The sequence below is a fragment of the Neolamprologus brichardi genome, chromosome 2 (assembly GCF_056152115.1).
Source record: "Neolamprologus brichardi isolate AB-2024 chromosome 2, ASM5615211v1, whole genome shotgun sequence".
NCBI classification, from domain to species: Eukaryota; Metazoa; Chordata; class Actinopteri; order Cichliformes; family Cichlidae; genus Neolamprologus; species Neolamprologus brichardi.
The window spans coordinates 27,342,875-27,365,075 of record NC_142105.1 but is presented as its reverse complement, the minus strand read 5'-3'; the positions used below and the strand labels follow the sequence as shown (position 1 = coordinate 27,365,075).

General features: G+C 42.9%; 2 protein-coding genes and 2 pseudogenes across 3 annotated transcripts in view; all 4 read right to left on the bottom strand.

Moving 5' to 3' along the window:
* The window catches only part of pcdh2g6 (protocadherin 2 gamma 6), a 32,711-nt gene extending 21,724 nt beyond the window's left edge, over positions 1-10,987 (bottom strand). The window contains exons 1-2 of one of the 2 annotated variants that reach the window (XM_087850039.1): positions 8,055-10,987; positions 4,622-7,066 (exon numbers count right to left, since the gene is read on the bottom strand). In XM_087850039.1, the coding sequence (XP_087706165.1) occupies positions 4,622-7,066; positions 8,055-10,508 (4,899 nt within the window). In that variant the 5' untranslated portion in view covers positions 10,509-10,987. The remainder of the gene's footprint in view (positions 1-4,621; positions 7,067-8,054) is intronic. The other variant, XM_087850044.1, reaches the window with a different exon arrangement.
* A 573-nt stretch (positions 10,988-11,560) lies between these two features.
* Positions 11,561-13,066, bottom strand: LOC148106189 (protocadherin gamma-C5 pseudogene; annotated as a pseudogene).
* A 1,877-nt stretch (positions 13,067-14,943) lies between these two features.
* Positions 14,944-17,713, bottom strand: LOC148106188 (protocadherin gamma-C5 pseudogene; annotated as a pseudogene).
* A 612-nt stretch (positions 17,714-18,325) lies between these two features.
* On the bottom strand, positions 18,326-21,099 carry LOC148106187 (protocadherin gamma-C5-like). Its single transcript, XM_087850059.1, has one exon. The coding sequence runs from the start codon at positions 20,905-20,907 to the stop codon at positions 18,439-18,441; it is 2,469 nt and encodes an 822-aa protein (XP_087706185.1). The 5' UTR covers positions 20,908-21,099; the 3' UTR covers positions 18,326-18,438.
* Between the last annotated feature and the right edge of the window lie 1,102 nt (positions 21,100-22,201).

Below are 22,201 nucleotides of genomic sequence, written 5' to 3'. Positions count from 1 at the left end.
CAAACCCAGATCTTTGGCTAGATTTCCTACCACAGAGCCCTGTTTTAATTCTTCTGGGATACTGTAACGAGTCTGTCCGTATATTGTACTCCACAAAGCGAAGAAATGATGCCACCAAAGAGCCAGCCATCTCCAGTCTCGGTGTCTGATTCTCTTTGTCATTCCCGATCCGTTAGGATGTGTTATTTCCCATCGATATATTGTTCACATAACCACCTCGACAATAATTCCAGCGCCAGAATGAATATGATGCTAGAGATCAATCCACGAATGCACGTTAATAACAAAGGTCTAAATTATGGACATCTGTGTATACGCACATCTCCTCTCCACCTCCATCTCGGAGCATTGTGCCAGTTACTGTGATGCGACTGAATGGGGGATGGATTAGATCTCTTTGTAGAGATCTGTATGCTATTGGTTCAGAGCATTCATCTATACTATCCAATGACGGAGCACTAACATAGCTGTTAGGGTTTTGCACCACCTCTCTCACAATACAAACAAGAGAGGGGAATACAAATTGGTGTTATACAAGCACAATAGAGTGGAAAGACACGAAAAATGCCCTGTTTCCAAAGTAAAAGAAAAAAAATACTTTACATTAAATTATTGTGTACTGCTGTCACAGAGAGAAGAGAACGTTATCAAACGAACTAGATCGTGATAAGAAATAATCTGATTCTTTAAGTATGTTGCCATCATTACGTTTTCGGTGTTTGTGATATTTTCTATCACAGTAGAAAGACGTCTGAGAAAAATGAAACAATTGCGAATATTTCAAGATCATCAGAGAGTACTCATGGAAAGAAAATCTCGACTGAGTGGAAGTAAAAAAATATACAGACGCAAAAACAAAAAACAAACCAACAAACAAAAAACCCACAACATTTTTTGAAAGGGCGTTATTATTTTAGGGTGATTCAGACAGGAAAGTAAATTAAGTGGTTTTCGATTGAAATGGGAACGCGCGTTTTAATGCTAATGGATCACGAGTTAAAAGGACAATAGTAATAACCCTTAACGGGAAGATACGTTGCAATAAATTCCGATTCAATACCACAGTTTTAATAATGCTAATAGAAAAAAATCTATACTGAAAAAGAATATCTGCACTGTGCAAAAAAAGCAACATTTCAAGAATTTAATGAACACCGCTGATTTTTCAAAGTGACTTAAAAACGACGATAAGAATAATAATGATCTAAAACATTTAGCTTAGATCTACTGTTTTTTTGTCCTCACCTGCTGGCTCTCAAAGGTCCAGGTGCTGTCGGGCAAAGACGCATCCAGGACACTGATCACCTCCTTAAAGTCTGTGGTGCTGCTGGGTTTAATCAGAGTGAAATCGCTGTACTCTGACATTGGAGACATACAGGACCTGAAGGACTGACTCTGAGACAGCATGTCTCCTCCCAGGACCTCCACGTATTTTATAGGTCCATCAGTGTTGAGCTGAATTTGCAGGTTTCTGTTGGGGTTCTTGTAATCATCAGAGTCGGTCCGTCTCATGCAGCACGTGCTGCTGCTCCTGCTGTTCCTGATGCATTTAACCGTTAAGATGAGGAAAGTGACCAGAGACAGCACGGACACCGAGGCCAGAGAGAGAATCAAATAAAGGGTGATTCTCCCAGTTTTCTTGCTGGGCTCGGCCGCTTTATGTCGGAGGTCTGAGATGGGCTCATGGAGACCGTCCTCCAGTATGATGGACACCGTGACTGTGGAGGACTGGATCGGTTCCCCGTCGTCCTTGATCTCTATAAGCAGCCTCTGAGAGGAGTCGTCCTGCTCGGACACAGCGCGTTTAGTCCTCACCTCCCCTGTGTACAGATTGACAGTGAAGAGAGAGGCGTCTGTGGCCTCCGCCAGTCTGTAGGAGATCCAGGCGTTATGGCCCGAGTCAGCGTCCACGGCCGTCACCTTGGTAACCAGGTGACCCGCTTTCGCGGAGCGAGGCATCCTCTGATGAGAGAGGGAGCCCATGGCAGCGGAGGAGGGGTAAATAACAGCGGGGGCATTGTCGTTCTGGTCCAGGATAAAAACATGGACAGTGGCGTTGCTGCTGAGAGACGGAGAGCCCTGATCCTTTGCCTGGACCTGAATCTGAAACACCTTCAGTTTCTCATAGTCAAACGAGTGCATGCTGTAGATGCTGCCGTTATCTGAGTTAATGTAAACATACGATGAGACAGAAACGTCCTGCACTTTAGAGTCCAGTATAGAGTAAGAGACCTTTGCGTTTTCACCGAAATCCAGGTCAGATGCTGATACTGAGTACAGGATAGAGCCTGGTACTCCATTCTCTTTTAAATACACATTATAGGAAGGCTGACCAAATATTGGAGGGTTGTCATTCACATCAGTGATAGTGACAATCACAGATTTCTTACTGGTCAAGGGAGGTGAGCCTGAATCAGTGGCTGTAATTTCAATATTATATTCTGAAAAACGTTCTCTGTCTAAAGCACCACTTGTAATGAGTGCGTAGTTGTCAGAAAATGAAGGTTTCAAAGTGAATGGAGGCCCACTTTTTAATTCTAATGAAACTTTTCCATTATTACCAGAGTCGAGGTCTCGTGCACTGATTAATGCTACAACAGTGCCTTTTGGTGCATCCTCGCGTACTGGGTTTGGTTTTGAAGTCAACACTATTTCTGGAGCATTATCATTCATGTCTATGACAACTATTTGCACGCGGCAGTGACCTTCCATCTCAGGAACACCTTTGTCTTTTGCAGTAATACGTATTTCATGCACTGTATTGCTTTCATAATCTAAAGGCCCTATCAAGGAAATTTCCCCTGTGTCTGGATTCAATTGAAAAACAGATAACAGTGATTCTGATGTGTGTTCAGCAAATGCGTATTGAATCGCTCCATTAACGCCCTCGTCCGCGTCTGCTGCTTCAACTTTAACGAGTACAGAACCAGAAACAATATTTTCATGTACTGATACATTATACAAAGCTTTTTTAAAAACAGGAACATTGTCGTTGATGTCAAGTACAGTAACTACGATTTTTGTCGTTCCAGTTTTTACAGGATTACCTCCATCTAACGCTGTCAGTAATAGCTGATGTACACTTTGCTTCTCTCTGTCAAGCGGTTTCTCTAGGACCAGCTCCGGAACCTGTCGGTCGCCAGACAACTCTTTCAGTTTCAAACTAAAACACTCGTTTTTACTTAATGTGTACGATTTAACGGAATTACTTCCAACGTCCTGATCCTGCGCGATGTCTAAAGGGAAGCGAATGCCTGTGGCAGTAGATTCTGCTATCTTTAAATATTTCTCCTCGGTTATAAAAACCGGAGAATTGTCATTTATGTCCCTTACTTCTATTTCTATACGATGCAGCTGCAAGGGATTCTCTGTTACAATTTGTAAAGGTAACACACAGATGGCGCTTTGTCCACATAAAACCTCTCTGTCTATTCTGTCATTCACCACGAGCTCGCCCTTCCCCGCATCCACGCTGAAATACTGCTTACCAGTCTCAGAAGCTACACGCAGATTACGATAATAAATTTCAGATAATGCCAAACCCAGGTCTTTGGCTAGATTTCCTACCACAGAGCCCTGTTTTAGTTCTTCTGGTATGCTGTAACGAGTCTGTGCGTCTATTGTACTCCACAAGAGAAAGAAATGATGCCACCAAAACGCCTGCCATCTCCAGTCTCGGTATCCTATTCTCTTTGTCATCCTTAGTCCGTTAGAATATATTATTTCCCATCCAAATATTCATCGACAGAGCCCAGCATATAAAGCCATCACCAGAATGGATACTGTATAGAAAAATCCTTAAGCTATTTGTAACAAAATATATATTCCGGACGCCATTGGATAAGCGCATGTCCTCTCCACCTCCGAGCACAGTGAGGGTTACTGTGATGTGAGTAAATGGGGGATAGAGTAGATCTCTTTGTACAGTTCTGTATGCTATTGGTTCACAGCATCCAGTTTAAATATCCAATCACAGAGCGCTAAGCCTATTCATGAAACCAGTACACACTGCCACAAGCGAAGCTGTACAAATGAAGGTTCAAGTCCGGTCTGTGTGATAATTTTCTCTCGAAAATTAAATATAAATAAAAAAGAAATATAAATAAGAATATTAATTTAAAAGGGCAAAAGGTTTTCTAATGATTACTGCAATGAATTAAGACCACATAAAAATGCATTGTCAGTTCAGCTTAATATCAGTTCACAAATTGTACATCTCTGGTGTTATAGAAAAACAAACATACAATAAAATATATTGTCGGTAGGCTTAAAAAAGGTACATTTTGAATATGAAAAAATCCCTTCGAGCTCATGCTTTGGTAAAAAAACAGTTAATAAGATTTTTAGATGCAATTCCGACAATCTTATTCTAAACAATATTTTAAATAGCTTTTTTTTAAGCCAAAAAAGGCAGGCAAAACAGTTCAATAGTATCAATTTATTCTCCCCTAATAATACTAGAGTCAAAACACACGAAAAATAAATTACTGCTGTCACTTGAAACCAATTTGATGTTAAATTTTCATTTAAAATTATATATATTTTTAAAGGATTAATTCAGAAATGTATGACAGCAATAATGAAAAGTGTGTGCAGGTTATTTCGTCAATTTTCGCCTCACCTGCTGGCTCTCAAAGGTCCAGGTGCTGTCGGGCAAAGAAGCATCCAGAACACTGATCACCTCCTTAAAGTCTGTGGTGCTGCTGGGTTTAATCAGAGTGAAATCGCTGTACTCTGACATTGGAGACATACAGGACCTGAAGGACTGACTCTGAGACAGCATGTCTCCTCCCAGGACCTCCACGTACTTTATAGGTCCATCAGTGTTGAGCTGAATTTGCAGGTTTCTGTTTGGGTTCTTGTAATCATCAAAGTCGGTCCGTCTCATGCAGCACGTGCTGCTGCTCCTGCTGTTCCTGATGCATTTAACCGTTAAGATGAGGAAAGTGACCAGAGACAGCACGGACACCGAGGCCAGAGAGAGAATCAAATAAAGGGTGATTCTCCCAGTTTTCTTGCTGGGCTCGGCCGCTTTATGTCGGAGGTCTGAGATGGGCTCATGGAGGCCGTCCTCCAGTATGATGGACACCGTGACTGTCGAGGACTGGACCGGTTCCCCGTCGTCCTTGATCTCTATAAGCAGCCTCTGAGAGGAGTCGTCCTGCTCGGACACAGGGCGTTTAGTCCTCACCTCCCCTGTGTACAGATTGACAGTGAAGAGAGAGGCGTCGGTGGCCTCCGCCAGTCTGTAGGAGATCCAGGCGTTATGGCCAGAGTCAGCGTCCACGGCCGTCACCTTGGTAACCAGGTGACCCGCTTTCGCGGAGCGAGGCATCCTCTGATGAGAGAGGGAGCCCATGGCAGCGGAGGAGGGGTAAATAACAGCGGGAGCATTGTCGTTCTGGTCCAGGATAAAAACATGGACAGTGGCGTTGCTGCTGAGAGACGGAGAGCCCTGATCCTTTGCCTGGACCTGAATCTGAAACACCTTCAGTTTCTCATAGTCAAACGAGTGCATGCTGTAGATGCTGCCGTTATCCGAGTTAATGTAAACATACGATGAGACAGAAACGTCCTGCACTTTAGAGTCCAGTATAGAGTAAGAGACCTTTGCGTTTTCACCAAAATCCAGGTCAGATGCTGATACTGAGTACAGGATAGAGCCTGGTACTCCATTCTCTTTTAAATACACATTATAGGTTTTCTGAGTGAATACAGGAGCATTGTCATTCACATCAGTGATAGTGACATTAATAGTCTTTTTTGTCGACAGAGGAGGGGACCCTAAATCAGTAGCTGTTATTTCTATATTATACTCTGAGGAACTCTCTCGGTCTAAAGGACCACTGGTAACCAGTGCATAATTATTAGAAAAAGAGGGTTTCAGTTTAAAAAGAGAGCCCTTAAGGAGCTGCAGTGTCACTTTACCATTGTCACCGGAATCCATGTCTCTTGCACTGATTAACGCTACTACAGTCCCACTTGGTGCATCCTCAGGCACAGGGTTAGGTTGGGAGGTCAGAAATATATTTGGAGCATTATCGTTAACATCTAATACTTCAATATGGAGAGAGCAATGCCCCTCCATTCTCGGAGTCCCTTTGTCTCTAGCGGAAACATCTATTTCATAATTAGCATTTGATTCGAAATCTAAACTCTCTGTCAGACTAATTTCCCCGGTTAATAAATCAATATCAAACAAAGACAAGATACTGTCTGGTGTGTGCCCCCCAAATGAATACTCAATTTCTCCATTGAGACCCTCATCAATATCCTTTGCTATCAGTTTAATAATGGGTGTACCCTGCACACTATTTTCGCTTACAGAGACTTTGTAAACATTTTTCTCAAAAACGGGGAAATTGTCATTAATGTCCAATACATTTATGGTTATCTGAGATATCCCAGATTTCACCGGGTTTCCTCCGTCTATAGCTGTTAGTTGGAGGTGATGTGTAGGCTTTTTTTCTCTGTCGAGGGATTTAGAGAGAACTAACTCTGGCACCTTCCTTCCACCGGAGACATCTTTAAGCTTTAAAGTAAAAAAATCGTCTTTATTTAAACTATACGATCTCACTGAATTCACTCCGACATCAAGATCTTGCGCGGTCTCCAAAGGAAAACGTGCCCCTGCCGCTGTCGACTCTGCTATCTGCAATGTTGTTTCTGGAGATGGGAATGTAGGGCAATTATCATTGATATCTTGTATTTCCACCTCCACTCGGTACAACTGTAAAGGTTTATCAATGACCACTTGCAACGTCAACACACAGATGGCGCTTTGTCCGCATAAAGCCTCTCTGTCTATTCTGTCATTCACCACGAGCTCGCCCTTCCCCGCATCCACGCTGAAATACTGCTCACCAGCCTCAGAAGCAACGCGCAGCTTACGGTCAAAAATCTCAGACAGTCCCAAACCCAGATCTTTGGCAAGATTTCCTACCACAGATCCCCGTTTTAGCTCCTCTGGGATGCTGTAACGAGTTTGTCCGTCTATTGTACTCCACAAAAGAAAGAAAAGATGCCACCAAAGCACCTGCCATCTCCAGTCTCGGTATCCTATTGTCTTTGTCATCCCGGATCCGATATAATTATTTCCCAGAGAAGGAAACAAAAGAACGAAATTTACCATCCATGGCTATAACATTTTAATCCAAGGTACATATCCGCAATCTCCTCACAGAAGAACAAAATTGATTTAAATCTTTTAAGAGCATCGCTTCTCCTCACCCAGCTCATTGCAATATAACAGTTTCGGGAGCTGTGTGTGCATGGGGGAGGGACTAGATCCCTTTGTATGTTTGCACGATTCATTGGTGCACACAATTCATCTATGCTACCCAGTAAGAAGGGAGGTGAGGAGTGCTTTTAAAGACACAGCCACATATGGGGAAAAATTCTATATGAATAAGTAACAGTTTGTGAAAGGAATAACGGGATGGTAGAATATCCACGTTATCATTAATCTTCATGCGAGTAAATAAGCTTTGACAACTACAATATTAAAGTTGTCTTCTTATTAAAACACTTTGTTTTTTTATGAATTGGGTGAAAATGCTTGCAGTAAATGAAAGACGTTTGGCTCCTTTTTAAAAAATTTTAAAGCGTCGCTGTCCGCTTCTGTGGCGCTGAAATGTCATTCTAACAACTGTAGGAAGAGCAATATACAAACGCAGTCTAAATCCAGTAAATGGTTTGTTACAAACACTCAGTCTCAAACCCTTTCTGTTTTTTATTTAAACTTGACATCGCAAACAAATATTAGGCAGGAATAAGATCTGAATTTGCTGGCTTAAAGTATTTAAGCAGAGCAAGTGATGATGATGGTGTGTTGCTTAAGGAAATTTGAAAAACAAAAAAACAAACATATTTGCACTATTTAATAATGAAATTACATTTTATGGTATACCAGTATAAATATGTTGCCAAAGAGCCAAACTATAGGTACTGATACACATAAAAACATCAAACAAACCGACGGATTACTTGTGCGTAAAATTAAACTAGCCAGTAAAGCACAAAACGGGTAAAAAGAACGATTGCTTTCTTCTCACCTGCTGGCTCTCAAAGGTCCAGGTGCTGTCGGGTAAAGAAGCATCCAGAACACTGATCACCTCCTTAAAGTCTGTGGTGCTGCTGGGTTTAATCAGAGTGAAATCGCTGTACTCTGACATTGGAGACATACAGGACCTGAAGGACTGACTCTGAGACAGCATGTCTCCTCCCAGGACCTCCACGTACTTTATAGGTCCATCAGTGTTGAGCTGAATTTGCAGGTTTCTGTTGGGGTTCTTGTAATCATCAGAGTCGGTCCGTCTCATGCAGCACGTGCTGCTGCTCCTGCTGTTCCTGATGCATTTAACCGTTAAGATGAGGAAAGTGACCAGAGACAGCACGGACACCGAGGCCAGAGAGAGAATCAAATAAAGGGTGATTCTCCCAGTTTTCTTGCTGGGCTCGGCCGCTTTATGTCGGAGGTCTGAGATGGGCTCATGGAGACCGTCCTCCAGTATGATGGACACCGTGACTGTGGAGGACTGGATTGGTTCCCCGTCGTCCTTGATCTCTATAAGCAGCCTCTGAGAGGAGTCGTCCTGCTCGGACACAGCGCGTTTAGTCCTCACCTCCCCTGTGTACAGATTGACAGTGAAGAGAGAGGCGTCTGTGGCCTCCGCCAGTCTGTAGGAGATCCAGGCGTTATGGCCCGAGTCAGCGTCCACGGCCGTCACCTTGGTAACCAGGTGACCCGCTTTCGCGGAGCGAGGCATCCTCTGATGAGAGAGGGAGCCCATGGCAGCGGAGGAGGGGTAAATAACAGCGGGGGCATTGTCGTTCTGGTCCAGGATAAAAACATGGACAGTGGCGTTGCTGCTGAGAGACGGAGAGCCCTGATCCTTTGCCTGGACCTGAATCTGAAACACCTTCAGTTTCTCATAGTCAAACGAGTGCATGCTGTAGATGCTGCCGTTATCTGAGTTAATGTAAACATACGATGAAACAGAAACGTCCTGCACTTTAGAATCCAGTATAGAGTAAGAGACCTTTGCGTTTTCACCGAAATCCAGGTCAGATGCTGATACTGAGTACAGGATAGAGCCTGGTACTCCATTCTCTTTTAAATAGACATTATAATTTCGTTGAGTGAATACAGGAGGGTTATCATTCACATCAGTGATAATAACAGGTATAATTTTTTTACTGGTCAAGGGAGGAGAGCCAGAATCAGTGGCTGTGATTTCAACATTATACTCTGGGAAACTCTCTCGGTCTAAAGGACCGCTGGTAACCAGTGCGTAATTATTAGAAAAAGATGGTTTCAGAGTGAAAGGAGAGCCTTTAGGTACTCTCAGTGTTACTTTACTATTATTACCGGAGTCAGCATCACGTGCATTGAGCAAAGCCACAACTGTGCCACTAGCTGCATCTTCGCGAACTGGCTGCGGTTCAGAGGTGAGAACAATTTCTGGAGTGTTGTCATTTACATCCACAATATCTATCTGTAGACGACAGTGACTTTCCATTTCAGGAAAACCCTTATCTCTTGCCGTAATTTCAATTTTATAGGACGATGCTTTTTCATAATCTAGGTCTCCTTTCAAATGTATTTCTCCAGTTACTGGGTTGATTTCAAATACTGACAACACGGAATCTGGAGTCCGCGAACCAAAAGAGAATTCAACTTCTCCGTTTGGCCCCTCGTCAGCATCCGTCGCCGCAATTTTAACTACAAATGTATTTCGTGCAGTATTTTCCTGTAAATAAACTTTATACGTGTTTTTTTCAAACATTGGAAAATTGTCATTTACGTCTACCACTGTGATCGTTATTTGTGAGGTACCAGACAATATTGGGTTACCCCCATCTAATGCAGTCAGCAGTAGCTGATGAACGGCCTTCTTCTCTCGATCAAGAGGTTTCTCTAATACTAACTCGGGCACTGCTTTGCCATCTTCAACTTCCTTCATTTTCAATGTAAAACACTCGTTTTTAGTCAACGTGTAGGATTTTACTGAATTACTCCCAACGTCTGCATCCTCTGCGCTTTCCAAAACAAATCGAGTTCCCACTGCTGCCGACTCCGCAATTTTCAAAGACAACTCCTTTGTCTGGAAGCTTGGAGAATTATCATTCATATCTTTTATTTCCACCTCAATTCGATGTAAATTTAAAGGCTTTTCAAGAACTATCTGTAAAGGCAACACACAGCTGGCGCTTTGTCCACATAAAGCCTCTCTGTCTATTCTGTCATTCACCACGAGCTCGCCCTTCCCCGCATCCACACTGAAATACTGCTCTCCAGCTTGAGAGGCGACACGCAGCCTGCGGTCAAAAATGTCAGATAACGCCAAACCCAGATCTTTGGCAAGATTTCCTACCACAGAGCCCTGTTTTAGCTCTTCGGGGATACTGTAACGAGTCTGTCCGTCTATTGTACTCCACAAGAGAAAGAAATGATGCCACCAAAGAGCCAGCCATCTCCAGTCTCGGTATCTCATTCTCTTTGTCATCCCCGGTCCGTTACAACATGTTATTTCCCATCAAGTAAAGCAAAGTGAATATCCAGTTCCAGTGAGTGTTAGTTATATCCGTAAAAATACACCCAATGTTTTTCATGTCTGACGCTTAATTTTCTGTTTTTTTCTCAACATTCGAAATACGAGCGCATCACACCGTCCTCCAGCTCGTTGCATTGTTAACGTTTACGATGCTGAGGCTGTAGGGGGAGGAGGTAGATCTCTTTGTACAGTTCTGTATACTATTGGAGCAGAGCGTCTCACAGTGACATCCAATAGGAAGACAGCTGAGCAGTGCCGTTAAAGACACAGCAACAGCACTGAGATTAAACCCGTACACCAATATGCACTGCTGGTTGTGTGACCTGTTAATCCAACGTCATCTCTCTGGATTTAAAATTGATTTTCCGGCTCATTATGTTATTTATATTTACACAGAATTCTTCTATCCATTCATTTAAAGAAAACGGACATTTACAGAGAACAATTTCCATCAAGGAAATAAAACAAAGCGAAATTAAACTGCCCATTCTCTACATACAAAACATGCAGGTGAGATGTGTAAAGCACAACTAATTTTTGCACAATTGTAATTTTCTCTTTTGCCATAACATCACTACAAGCGACTGTTTTTGTTCGATTAAGAGGGATTGTCGACAGTTTCTATTTTTGAAGCAATGAAGAGGGGAGGCGCTATCGAATAGGTCCAATTTTGCAAGTACTAAATATACACAAAAACAACACAGGTATGACTGCACACGTATGAAGCTCAGAAACACGAACACAAGCATGCCACTTAGACCTTTTATACCACGAAACGATGACAGAACATTACAGAATGTTATGTTAACTGTATGTCTCAGAATAAACGATTGTGGGTCATCGTTTTGACTCGTGTTGAAATAAAATCATAGATGTAAAGCTACTACTATTACTATTAATACTCCTACTAATAATATAAATAATAACACTAGCTTATCGCAATATTGTCCTGCAACAAGTCGATAGATATAGTTCACAATTTAAACTATATATTCAACAGTGACCTAACACATTTCACTGAACATCTGCTGTTTTCTGCTCACCTGCTGGCTCTCAAAGGTCCAGGTGCTGTCGGGTAAAGAAGCATCCAGGACACTGATCACCTCCTTAAAGTCTGTGGTGCTGCTGGGTTTAATCAGAGTGAAATCGCTGTACTCTGACATTGGAGACATACAGGACCTGAAGGACTGACTCTGAGACAGCATGTCTCCTCCCAGGACCTCCACGTACTTTATAGGTCCATCAGTGTTGAGCTGAATTTGCAGGTTTCTGTTGGGGTTCTTGTAATCATCAGAGTCGGTCCGTCTCATGCAGCATGTGCTGCTGCTCCTGCTGTTCCTAATGCATTTAACCGTTAAGATGAGGAAAGTGACCAGAGACAGCACGGACACCGAGGCCAGAGAGAGAATCAAATAAAGGGTGATTCTCCCAGTTTTCTTGCTGGGCTCGGCCACTTTATGTCGGAGGTCTGAGATGGGCTCATGGAGACCGTCCTCCAGTATGATGGACACCGTGACTGTGGAGGACTGGATCGGTTCCCCGTCGTCCTTGATCTCTATAAGCAGCCTCTGAGAGGAGTCGTCCTGCTCGGACACAGCGCGTTTAGTCCTTACCTCCCCTGTGTACAGATTGACGGTGAAGAGAGAGGCGTCTGTGGCCTCCGCCAGTCTGTAGGAGATCCAGGCGTTATGGCCCGAGTCAGCGTCCACGGCCGTCACCTTGGTAACCAGGTGACCCGCTTTCGCGGAGCGAGGCATCCTCTGATGAGAGAGGGAGCCCATGGCAGCGGAGGAGGGGTAAATAACAGCGGGAGCATTGTCGTTCTGGTCCAGGATAAAAACATGGACAGTGGCGTTGCTGCTGAGAGACGGAGAGCCCTGATCCTTTGCCTGGACCTGAATCTGAAACACCTTCAGTTTCTCATAGTCAAACGAGTGCATGCTGTAGATGCTGCCGTTATCTGAGTTAATGTAAACATACGATGAGACAGAAACGTCCTGCACTTTAGAGTCCAGTATAGAGTAAGAGACCTTTGCGTTTTCACCGAAATCCAGGTCAGATGCTGATACTGAGTACAGGATAGAGCCTGGTACTCCATTCTCTTTTAAATACACATTATAGGTTTTCTGAGTGAATACAGGAGCATTGTCATTAACATCAGTGATAGTGACAGGTATGATTTTCTTACTGGACAGAGGGGGAGAGCCAGAATCAGTGGCTTTGATTTCTATATTATACTCTGAGGATCTCTCTCGGTCTAAAGGACCGCTGGTAATCAATTCATAATTATTAGAAAACGAAGGTTTCAGAGCGAACGGGGAACTTTTGGAAAGATGCAAGGTCACTTTGCCATTTTCACCGGAGTCCAGGTCTCTTGCACTGATCAGAGCCACGACTGTGCCACTCCGTGCGTCCTCGGGTACAGGACTAGGATCCGAAGTTAGCACAATCTCCGGAGCGTTATCGTTTATATCCTCTATGTCGAGCTGCACACGACTGTGACCCTCCATTTCGGGAACCCCTCTGTCTTTAGCAGTTATATCAATAAGGTAATATTTATTACTTTCATAATCTAATGGGCCCTTTAATATAATTTCTCCTGTTTCCACATTGATTGCAAATGTTGATAACACTGAGTCAGGAGTGCGGGACCCGAAAGAATATCTAACTTCACCATTAAGCCCATCGTCGGCGTCTGTTGCTGTAAGTTTAACTAGAAACGTCCCCGTGGTGATATTCTCCTTTAGAACAACCTTGTACTCGTTTTCACTAAACACTGGAAAGTTATCGTTATTATCAAGTACAGTAATTGTAATTTTACATGTTCCCGATGTGACTGGGGTTCCTCCATCTAAAGCTGTCAACAGCAGCTGATGGAAAGCATTTTTCTCGCGGTCTAAGGGTTTCTCTAACACTAATTCTGGGACAGCTCTACCACTCTTTGTGTCCTTGAATTTCAATGAAAAATGATCGTTTTTGCTTAAAGTATACGTTTTCAAAGAATTGCTCCCAACATCGGGGTCCTCTGCATTTTCTAAAGGAAAACGTCTGCCGGGACCAACTGACTCTGGTATTTTAAGATTAATTTCTTGGGTAAGAAAACTAGGAGCATTGTCATTTATGTCTCTTATTTCCACCTCAATTCGATGAGACTGTAAAGGATTTTCAACAACTACTTGCAGAGGTAACACACAGCTGGGGCTTTGTCCGCATAAAGCCTCTCTGTCTATTCTGTCATTCACCACGAGCTCGCCCTTCCCCGCATCCATGCTGAAATACTGCTTACCAGCATCAGAGGCGACACGCAGCTTACGGTTAAAAATTTCAGATAATCCCAAACCCAGATCTTTGGCAAGATTTCCTACCACTGAGCCCTGTTTTAGTTCCTCTGGAATGCTGTAACGAGTTTGTCCGTCTATTGTACTCCACAAGAGAAAGAAATGATGCCACCAAAGAGCCAGCCATCTCCAGTCTCGACATCCCTTTCTCTTTGTCATCCTTGGTCCGTTATAAAAGATTAATTCCAATTGACATAATGCACTGAAAAATTCTGAAATCCATCATCGCAGGTATGATTCCCATAGAACCATTCCCACATATTACTGAGGCCACATATAAAACCGTAACATTATAAAATATGAGCGCATTGCTCCTTCGGTCCTCTGCCTCTCTTCATTGTAAGTGTTGGAGTACCGAGGATGAATGGGGGCAGGGACTAGATTGCTTTGTACAGTTCTGAATCCTATTGGTGCCCATCAGCCATCTCTGCCATCCAATAAGAAGGAAACCAATCGACACTCTTAAAGTCACAGCATCTATTTTCTCTCTCCGGATTCACTTTGATCACAGGCAGTAATCACGAATTACAGGACTTCACGCAATGTAAAGCATATTATCCCACTAACTAATAAATCACTTAATACACTAAATATTTTTTATTTCGCTATTCCATTATTAATTAATCCAGTCAACGAAATTTAGTGGAAGATGTGTAAATAATGGGCATCCCATTTAACTGCATGTCTGCATGTGCCACGTGTAAAATGTATGTGTGTTTCAAACAGAGCATGCATTCCAATAAGCGTCGCTGTCCACCTTCGCGGTGCTGAACAATTTGGAAGAGCCTTTGTGCACTGTTTAGGGTTTACTGAAAGACGTTAATCTAATCACGAATGTTAGATGGAAATAAAACCCAGTGTGTCATTTAAATATGCAAACCTTAAAATAAATTGTTGTCTGCCCGCATGCGGTTTTATTATCTATATTCTGCTCAAAAGAACTCATAGCCAACATCTAATGTTCCCAGCAGACTGGGAAAAAAAAATCACCGTTGGTTTTCTACACTACTTAGTACAGTCTATAAGTTTACAAGAAGCTATTTACTCATTCAAAACTTGTAAGTAAAACATGACTCTTTTTTAAATTTTGCTACGGCACAATCAGTGATCTTTCAATTTTTTATTTATCACTTCTTTTAGTATTCTATGCTCACCTGCTGGCTCTCAAAGGTCCAGGTGCTGTCGGGTAAAGAAGCATCCAGGACACTGATCACCTCCTTAAAGTCTGTGGTGCTGCTGGGTTTGATCAGAGTGAAATCGCTGTACTCTGACATTGGAGACATACAGGACCTGAAGGACTGACTCTGAGACAGCACGTCTCCTCCCAGGACCTCCACGTATTTTATAGGTCCATCAGTGTTGAGCTGAATCTGCAGGTTTCTGTTGGGGTTCTTGTAATCATCAGAGTCGGTCCGTCTCATGCAGCACGTGCTGCTGCTCCTGCTGTTCCTGATGCATTTAACCGTTAAGATGAGGAAAGTGACCAGAGACAGCACGGACACCGAGGCCAGAGAGAGAATCAAATAAAGGGTGATTCTCCCAGTTTTCTTGCTGGGCTCGGCCACTTTATGTCGGAGGTCTGAGATGGGCTCATGGAGGCCGTCCTCCAGCATGATGGACACCGTGACTGTGGAGGACTGGATCGGTTCCCCGTCGTCCTTGATCTCTATAAGGAGCCTCTGAGAGGAGTCGTCCTGCTCGGACACAGCGCGTTTAGTCCTCACCTCCCCTGTGTACAGATTGACAGTGAAGAGAGAGGCGTCGGTGGCCTCCGCCAGTCTGTAGGAGATCCAGGCGTTATGGCCCGAGTCAGCGTCTACGGCCGTCACCTTGGTAACCAGGTGACCCGCTTTCGCGGAGCGAGGCATCCGCTGATGAGAGAGGGAGCCCATGGCAGCGGAGGAGGGGTAAATAACCGCGGGGGCATTGTCGTTCTGGTCCAGGATAAAAACATGGACAGTGGCGTTGCTGCTGAGAGACGGAGAGCCCTGATCCTTTGCCTGGACCTGAATCTGAAACACCTTCAGTTTCTCATAGTCAAACGAGTGCATGCTGTAGATGCTGCCGTTATCTGAGTTAATGTAAACATACGATGAGACAGAAACGTCCTGCACTTTAGAGTCCAGTATAGAGTAAGAGACCTTTGCGTTTTCACCGAAATCCAGGTCAGATGCTGATACTGAGTACAGGATAGAGCCTGGTACTCCATTCTCTTTTAAATACACATTATAGGCTTTCTGAGTGAATACGGGAGCATTGTCATTCACATCAGTGATTGTGACAGGTATAAGTTTCTTACTGGACAGAGGAGGAGAGCCTGAATCAGTGGCTTTGATTTCTATATTATACTCTGAGGATCTTTCTCGGTCTAAAGGACCGTTGGTAACCAGTGCGTAATTATTAGAAAACGAAGGTTTCAGAGTGAATGGAGACGTTTTGGGAAGTTGTAACGTGACTTTGCCATTATCACCGGAATCGAGGTCACGAACGCTGAGCAAAGCCACCACAGTGCCGCTGCGAGAGTCTTCGGGCACAGACGTTGATTTTGAAGTGAGTACAATTTCTGGTGCGTTATCATTTACGTCTAATACATCCACCTGGACAGTACAGTGACCCTCCATTTTAGGGAAGCCTTTATCCGTTGCACTAATATCTATACGATATGATGTCTGAGTTTCGTGGTCTAATTGCTGTTTAAGATATATATCCCCGGTTACAGTATCAATATAAAAAAACGAGACCACTGATGGCGGTGTGTGTACACCAAGCGAGTACTCAATGTCTCCATTCGGACCCTCATCTATGTCTGTTGCTTTTGTTGTAATAACAAAAGAACCATTTGCAATGTTTTCTTCAACAGCAATTTTATATAAACTGTTTTCGAATAATGGCACATTGTCATTGATGTCAAGCACAGTTATAATTATTTTGGAAGTTCCGGTCTTCACAGGATTACCTCCGTCTGTGGCAGTAAGAAATAAATTGTGAGTGGATTTTTTCTCGCGATCTAAAGAGTTATTCAATACTAATTCGGGTATTTTCCCTCCATTTTCAATTTCTTTAACCTTTAGACTGAAGCACTCATCTTTACTTAGTGTGTATGTTTTTAACCCATTGCTCCCTACGTCGGGATCCACTGCCATCTCTAAGGGAAAACGAACACCTACAGCTGTGGATTCGGCTATTTCAATTATGTGATCACTTTTGAGAAAACTAGGGGCATTGTCATTTACGTCTCTAATTTCCACTTCAATCCGGTGTAACTGTAGTGGATTTTCTACAACAACCTGCAGAGGTAACACACAGCTGGCGCTTTGTCCACACAATGCCTCTCTGTCTATTCTGTCATTCACTAAAAGCTCACCCTTCCCCGCATCCACGCTGAAATACTGCTCACCAGCCTCAGAGGCGACACGCAGATTACGGTTAAAAATATCTGACAGTCCTAAACCCAAATCTTTGGCAAGATTTCCAACCAAGGAGCCTCTTTCCAGCTCTTCTGGGATACTGTAGCGAGTCTGTCCGTTTACTGTACTCCATAAAAAGAACACATAATGCCACCAAAGCGCCAGCCATCTCCAGTCTCTGTATTCCATTCTCTTTGTCATCCCCGATCCACTAGAATTCGGCGTTATTCCCCATGGAAACATCATTTAGAAAGAAAACAGACTGGTGAGAAATCCATAAACGAGGCACTCGTGGAACGCAAAATAAATAGTCGTTCATACATCATGAGAAGTGTAATAATGGTATATTATTCAATCCCAGTGTTTAAACGCATCCTTTTCTCATCCCGCGCTAGAAGCACTGGCTATAGTGAGCAGGATGGATGGGGGAGGGAGTAGATCTCTTTGTACAGCCTCCCATGCTATTGGCTCACAACACTGACCCCGCATCCAATACGACAGGGAAAGACATATTATAGACCCAGCACAAAGACTATAACACAGAACACACACGGGTGCTCACAGATGAAAAATTCAAAGATACTGAACAGTTAACTCAAAAATACGCACCTTTCTTCTTATTTTAACGCGTTCTTACAATAATTAATCTTATTTAATTTATATTACAGTTTCTACAATAATATTAACTTTAAATTGGCAAGTTGTTTAAAAATTAAACCTAAGAAATAACATTAAATGGAATATTCACTACAGTAAAATGTTAGATTAAATTGAAATGTGTTTTTGCACTGTTTTTGAAGCTGTTCAATTGCTTGTCACTGTCCTATACCGAACATCCTAACAGTCAAATCGCGCTGAGTATTCAACAACTCTAATACTGAAATATGTCAAATATCCTATGAGGATTAAAAGTTATTAGCAGTCCGCATGGTTTCGATATGTGCATTATACTCAGACAGCTCTGTCTAAAGAATGTGCTTGTATTTCAGTCTTGTGAAGAAAAAATATATATATCATGACAAATATATAAGCATACAATTTTGCTTTGAACCACTTAAAACATCATATCAAATCAACTGCTTCGATGGTACAGACTTCAGATGGTGAGGTTTTAAAGATTATGAGAAAAAAAGTATTTCATTTTCCCCTCACCTGCTGGCTCTCAAAGGTCCAGGTGCTGTCGGGTAAAGAAGCATCCAGAACACTGATCACCTCCTTAAAGTCTGTGGTGCTGCTGGGTTTAATCAGAGTGAAATCGCTGTACTCTGACATTGGAGACATACAGGACCTGAAGGACTGACTCTGAGACAGCATGTCTCCTCCCAGGACCTCCACGTACTTTATAGGTCCATCAGTGTTGAGCTGAATCTGCAGGTTTCTGTTGGGGTTCTTATAATCATCAGAGTCAGTCCGTCTCATGCAGCACGTGCTGCTGCTCCTGCTGTTCTTGATGCATTTAACCGCTAAGATGAGGAAAGTGACCAGAGACAGCACGGACACCGAGGCCAGAGAGAGAATCAAATAAAGGGTGATTCTCCCAGTTTTCTTGCTGGGCTCGGCCGCTTTATGTCGGAGGTCTGAGATGGGCTCATGGAGGCCGTCCTCCAGTATGATGGACACCGTGACTGTGGAGGACTGGACCGGTTCCCCGTCGTCCTTGATCTCTATAAGCAGCCTCTGAGAGGAGTCGTCCTGCTCGGACACAGCGCGTTTAGTCCTCACCTCCCCTGTGTACAGATTGACAGTGAAGAGAGAGGCGTCTGTGGCCTCCGCCAGTCTGTAGGAGATCCAGGCGTTATGGCCCGAGTCAGCGTCCACGGCCGTCACCTTGGTTACCAGGTGACCCGCTTTCGCGGAGCGAGGCATCCTCTGATGAGAGAGGGAGCCCATGGCAGCGGAGGAGGGGTAAATAACAGCGGGGGCATTGTCGTTCTGGTCCAGGATAAAAACATGGACAGTGGCGTTGCTGCTGAGAGACGGAGAGCCCTGATCCTTTGCCTGGACCTGAATCTGAAACACCTTCAGTTTCTCATAGTCAAACGAGTGCATGCTGTAGATGCTGCCGTTATCTGAGTTAATGTAAACATACGATGAGACAGAAACGTCCTGCACTTTAGAGTCCAGTATAGAGTAAGAGACCTTTGCGTTTTCACCAAAATCCAGGTCAGATGCTGATACTGAGAACAGGATAGAACCTGGTACTCCATTCTCTTTTAAATACACATTATAGGTTTTCTGGGTGAATACGGGGGCGTTGTCATTAACGTCAGTGATAGTGACAGGTATGATTTTCTTACTGGACAGAGGGGGAGAGCCTGAATCAGTGGCTGTTATTTCTATATTATATTCCGAGACTTTTTCTCGGTCTAAAGGACCGCTGGTAACCAGTGCGTAATTATGGGAAAAAGAAGGTTTCAGGGCAAACTGAGAGGTTTTAGGGAGCTGTAATCTTACTTTACCATTATCACCAGAGTCAAGATCTCTTGCACTGATTAATGCCACGACTGTGCCATTTGGGGAGTCTTCTCGCACTGGCTTAGGATGAGAGGTGAGTATAATTTCTGGCGCGTTGTCATTGACGTCTACAACTTCCACATGAACAGTACAATGCCCCTCCATTCTCGGAGTGCCTTTATCTTTCGCAGTTATGTCTAATTCATAATTTGCATTCGCTTCGAAATCTAACTTTCCTTTGAGAAATATGGTTCCAGATTTATGATCGATAATGAAAATAGACATCATTGCATCTGATGTGTGTGCTCCAAACGAATATTCAATCTCACCGTTTTGGCCATCATCCATGTCTGTCGCTTTTGTTTGTACTATTAACGCACCTTCTACAGCATTTTCACTAACAGATACTTTATATGATGTTTTTTCGAAAGCGGGAACATTATCGTTATTGTCAAGGACACTAATAGTTATCTGTGCAGTCCCAGATCTTACCGGGCTTCCTCCATCCAGAGCTGTCAAAAGAAGCTTGTGAACAGCCTTCTTTTCTCTGTCCAAAACCTTTGCTAAAATCAATTCAGGGACCTTCCTTCCACCAGCAACCTCTTTCACTCTAATACTAAAACATTCGTCTTTACTAAGAGTATATGACTTCAGGGAATTACTGCCAACATCTGGATCTATTGCGCTTTCTAGTGGAAAATGACCCCCCACAACTGTCAATTCTGCAATTTCCAATGTAATTTCATTCGATGGAAATCTCGGTGCATTATCATTAATGTCTTGAATATCGACTTCAACTCGAAAAAGTTGTAGCGGGTCTTCAATTACAACCTGCAGAGGTAACACACAGCTGGCGCTTTGTCCGCATAAAGCCTCTCTGTCTATTCTGTCATTCACCACGAGCTCGCCCTTCCCCGCATCCACGCTGAAATACTGCTCACCAGCCTCGGAGGCGACGTGCAGCTTACGGTCAAAAATTTCAGATACTCCTAAACCCAGATCTTTGGCAAGATTTCCTACCACAGAGCCCTGTTTTAGCTCCTCTGTGATGCTGTAACGAGTTTGTCCGTCTATTGTACTCCACAAGAGAAAGAAATGATGCCACCAAAGAGCCAGCCATCTCCAGTCTCGACATCCCTTTCTCTTTGTCATCCTTGGTCCGTTATAAAAGATTAATTCCAATTGACATAATGCACTGAAAAATCCGTAAATCCATCATCGCAGGTATGATTCGCATAGAACCATTCCCACATATTATTGAGGACACATATAAAACCGTAACATTATAAAAAATGAGCGCATTACTCCTTCGGTCCTCTGCCTCTCTTCATTGTAAGTGTTGGAGTACCGAGAACGAATGGGGGCAGGGACTAGATTGCTTTGTACAGTTCTGAATCCTATTGGTGCGCATAATCCACCTCTGTCATCCAATAAGAAGGAAACCGATCGACACTCTTCAAGTCACAGCATCTGTTCTCTCTCTCTGTGGATTCACTTTGATCACAGGCAATAATCACGAATTACTGGACTTTACGGAATGTAAAGCAAGCATGCGATATCATCAATGAATGAATAAATGGATGAATGACTGGATGTAAGAATGAAAAAACAAAGCCAGTCTTATAAACTTAATATAAGAATAACATTTTCCCCCACAATAACCTAATTAATTAATCCCATAAAATAATTTAGAAAAAGACATTTATTCGATAGACATCCCATTTATCTGCATTCTTTTTTTTAAACAGAGCATGCATTCCAGTAAGAGTCGCTGTCCACCTTCGTGGTGCTGAACTATTTGGAAGTGCCTTTGTGCACTGTTCCAGGTTTATTGAAATACTTTAACCACGAATAATAGATGGGAATAAAACATCACAGTGTGTCATTTAAATATGGAAACCTTAAATATATTGTTATCTGCTCGCTTGCGTTTTGTTATCTATATTTGTGCTCAAAAGAACTCTGAGCCTACATCTAACATTGCCAGTAGATTGAAAAAAAAAATTTCCGTTGCTTTTCTACAATCCATTATCAAATAATCCAGTCAACGAAATTTAGTGGAAGATGTGTAATTAATGGGCATCCCATTTAACTGCATGTCTGTACCACATGTGCCATGTATAAAATGTATTTGTGTTTCAAACAGGGCATGCATTCCAATAAGAGTCGCTGTCCACCTTCACGGTGAGGAAAAATTTGGAAGAGCCTTTGTGCACTGTTTAGGGTTTATTGAAAGACTTTAACCACGAATATTAGATTTGCATTATCTATATTCTGCTCAAAAGAACTCATAGCCTACATGTAATGTTGCCAGTAGACTGAAAAAACAAATCACTGTTGGTTTTCTACAATATTTGGTACAGTCTATAAGTTTACAAGAAGCTATTTACTCATTCAAAACTTAACTTAAATTCAGTGATATTTCAAATTTTACTTATCACTTCGT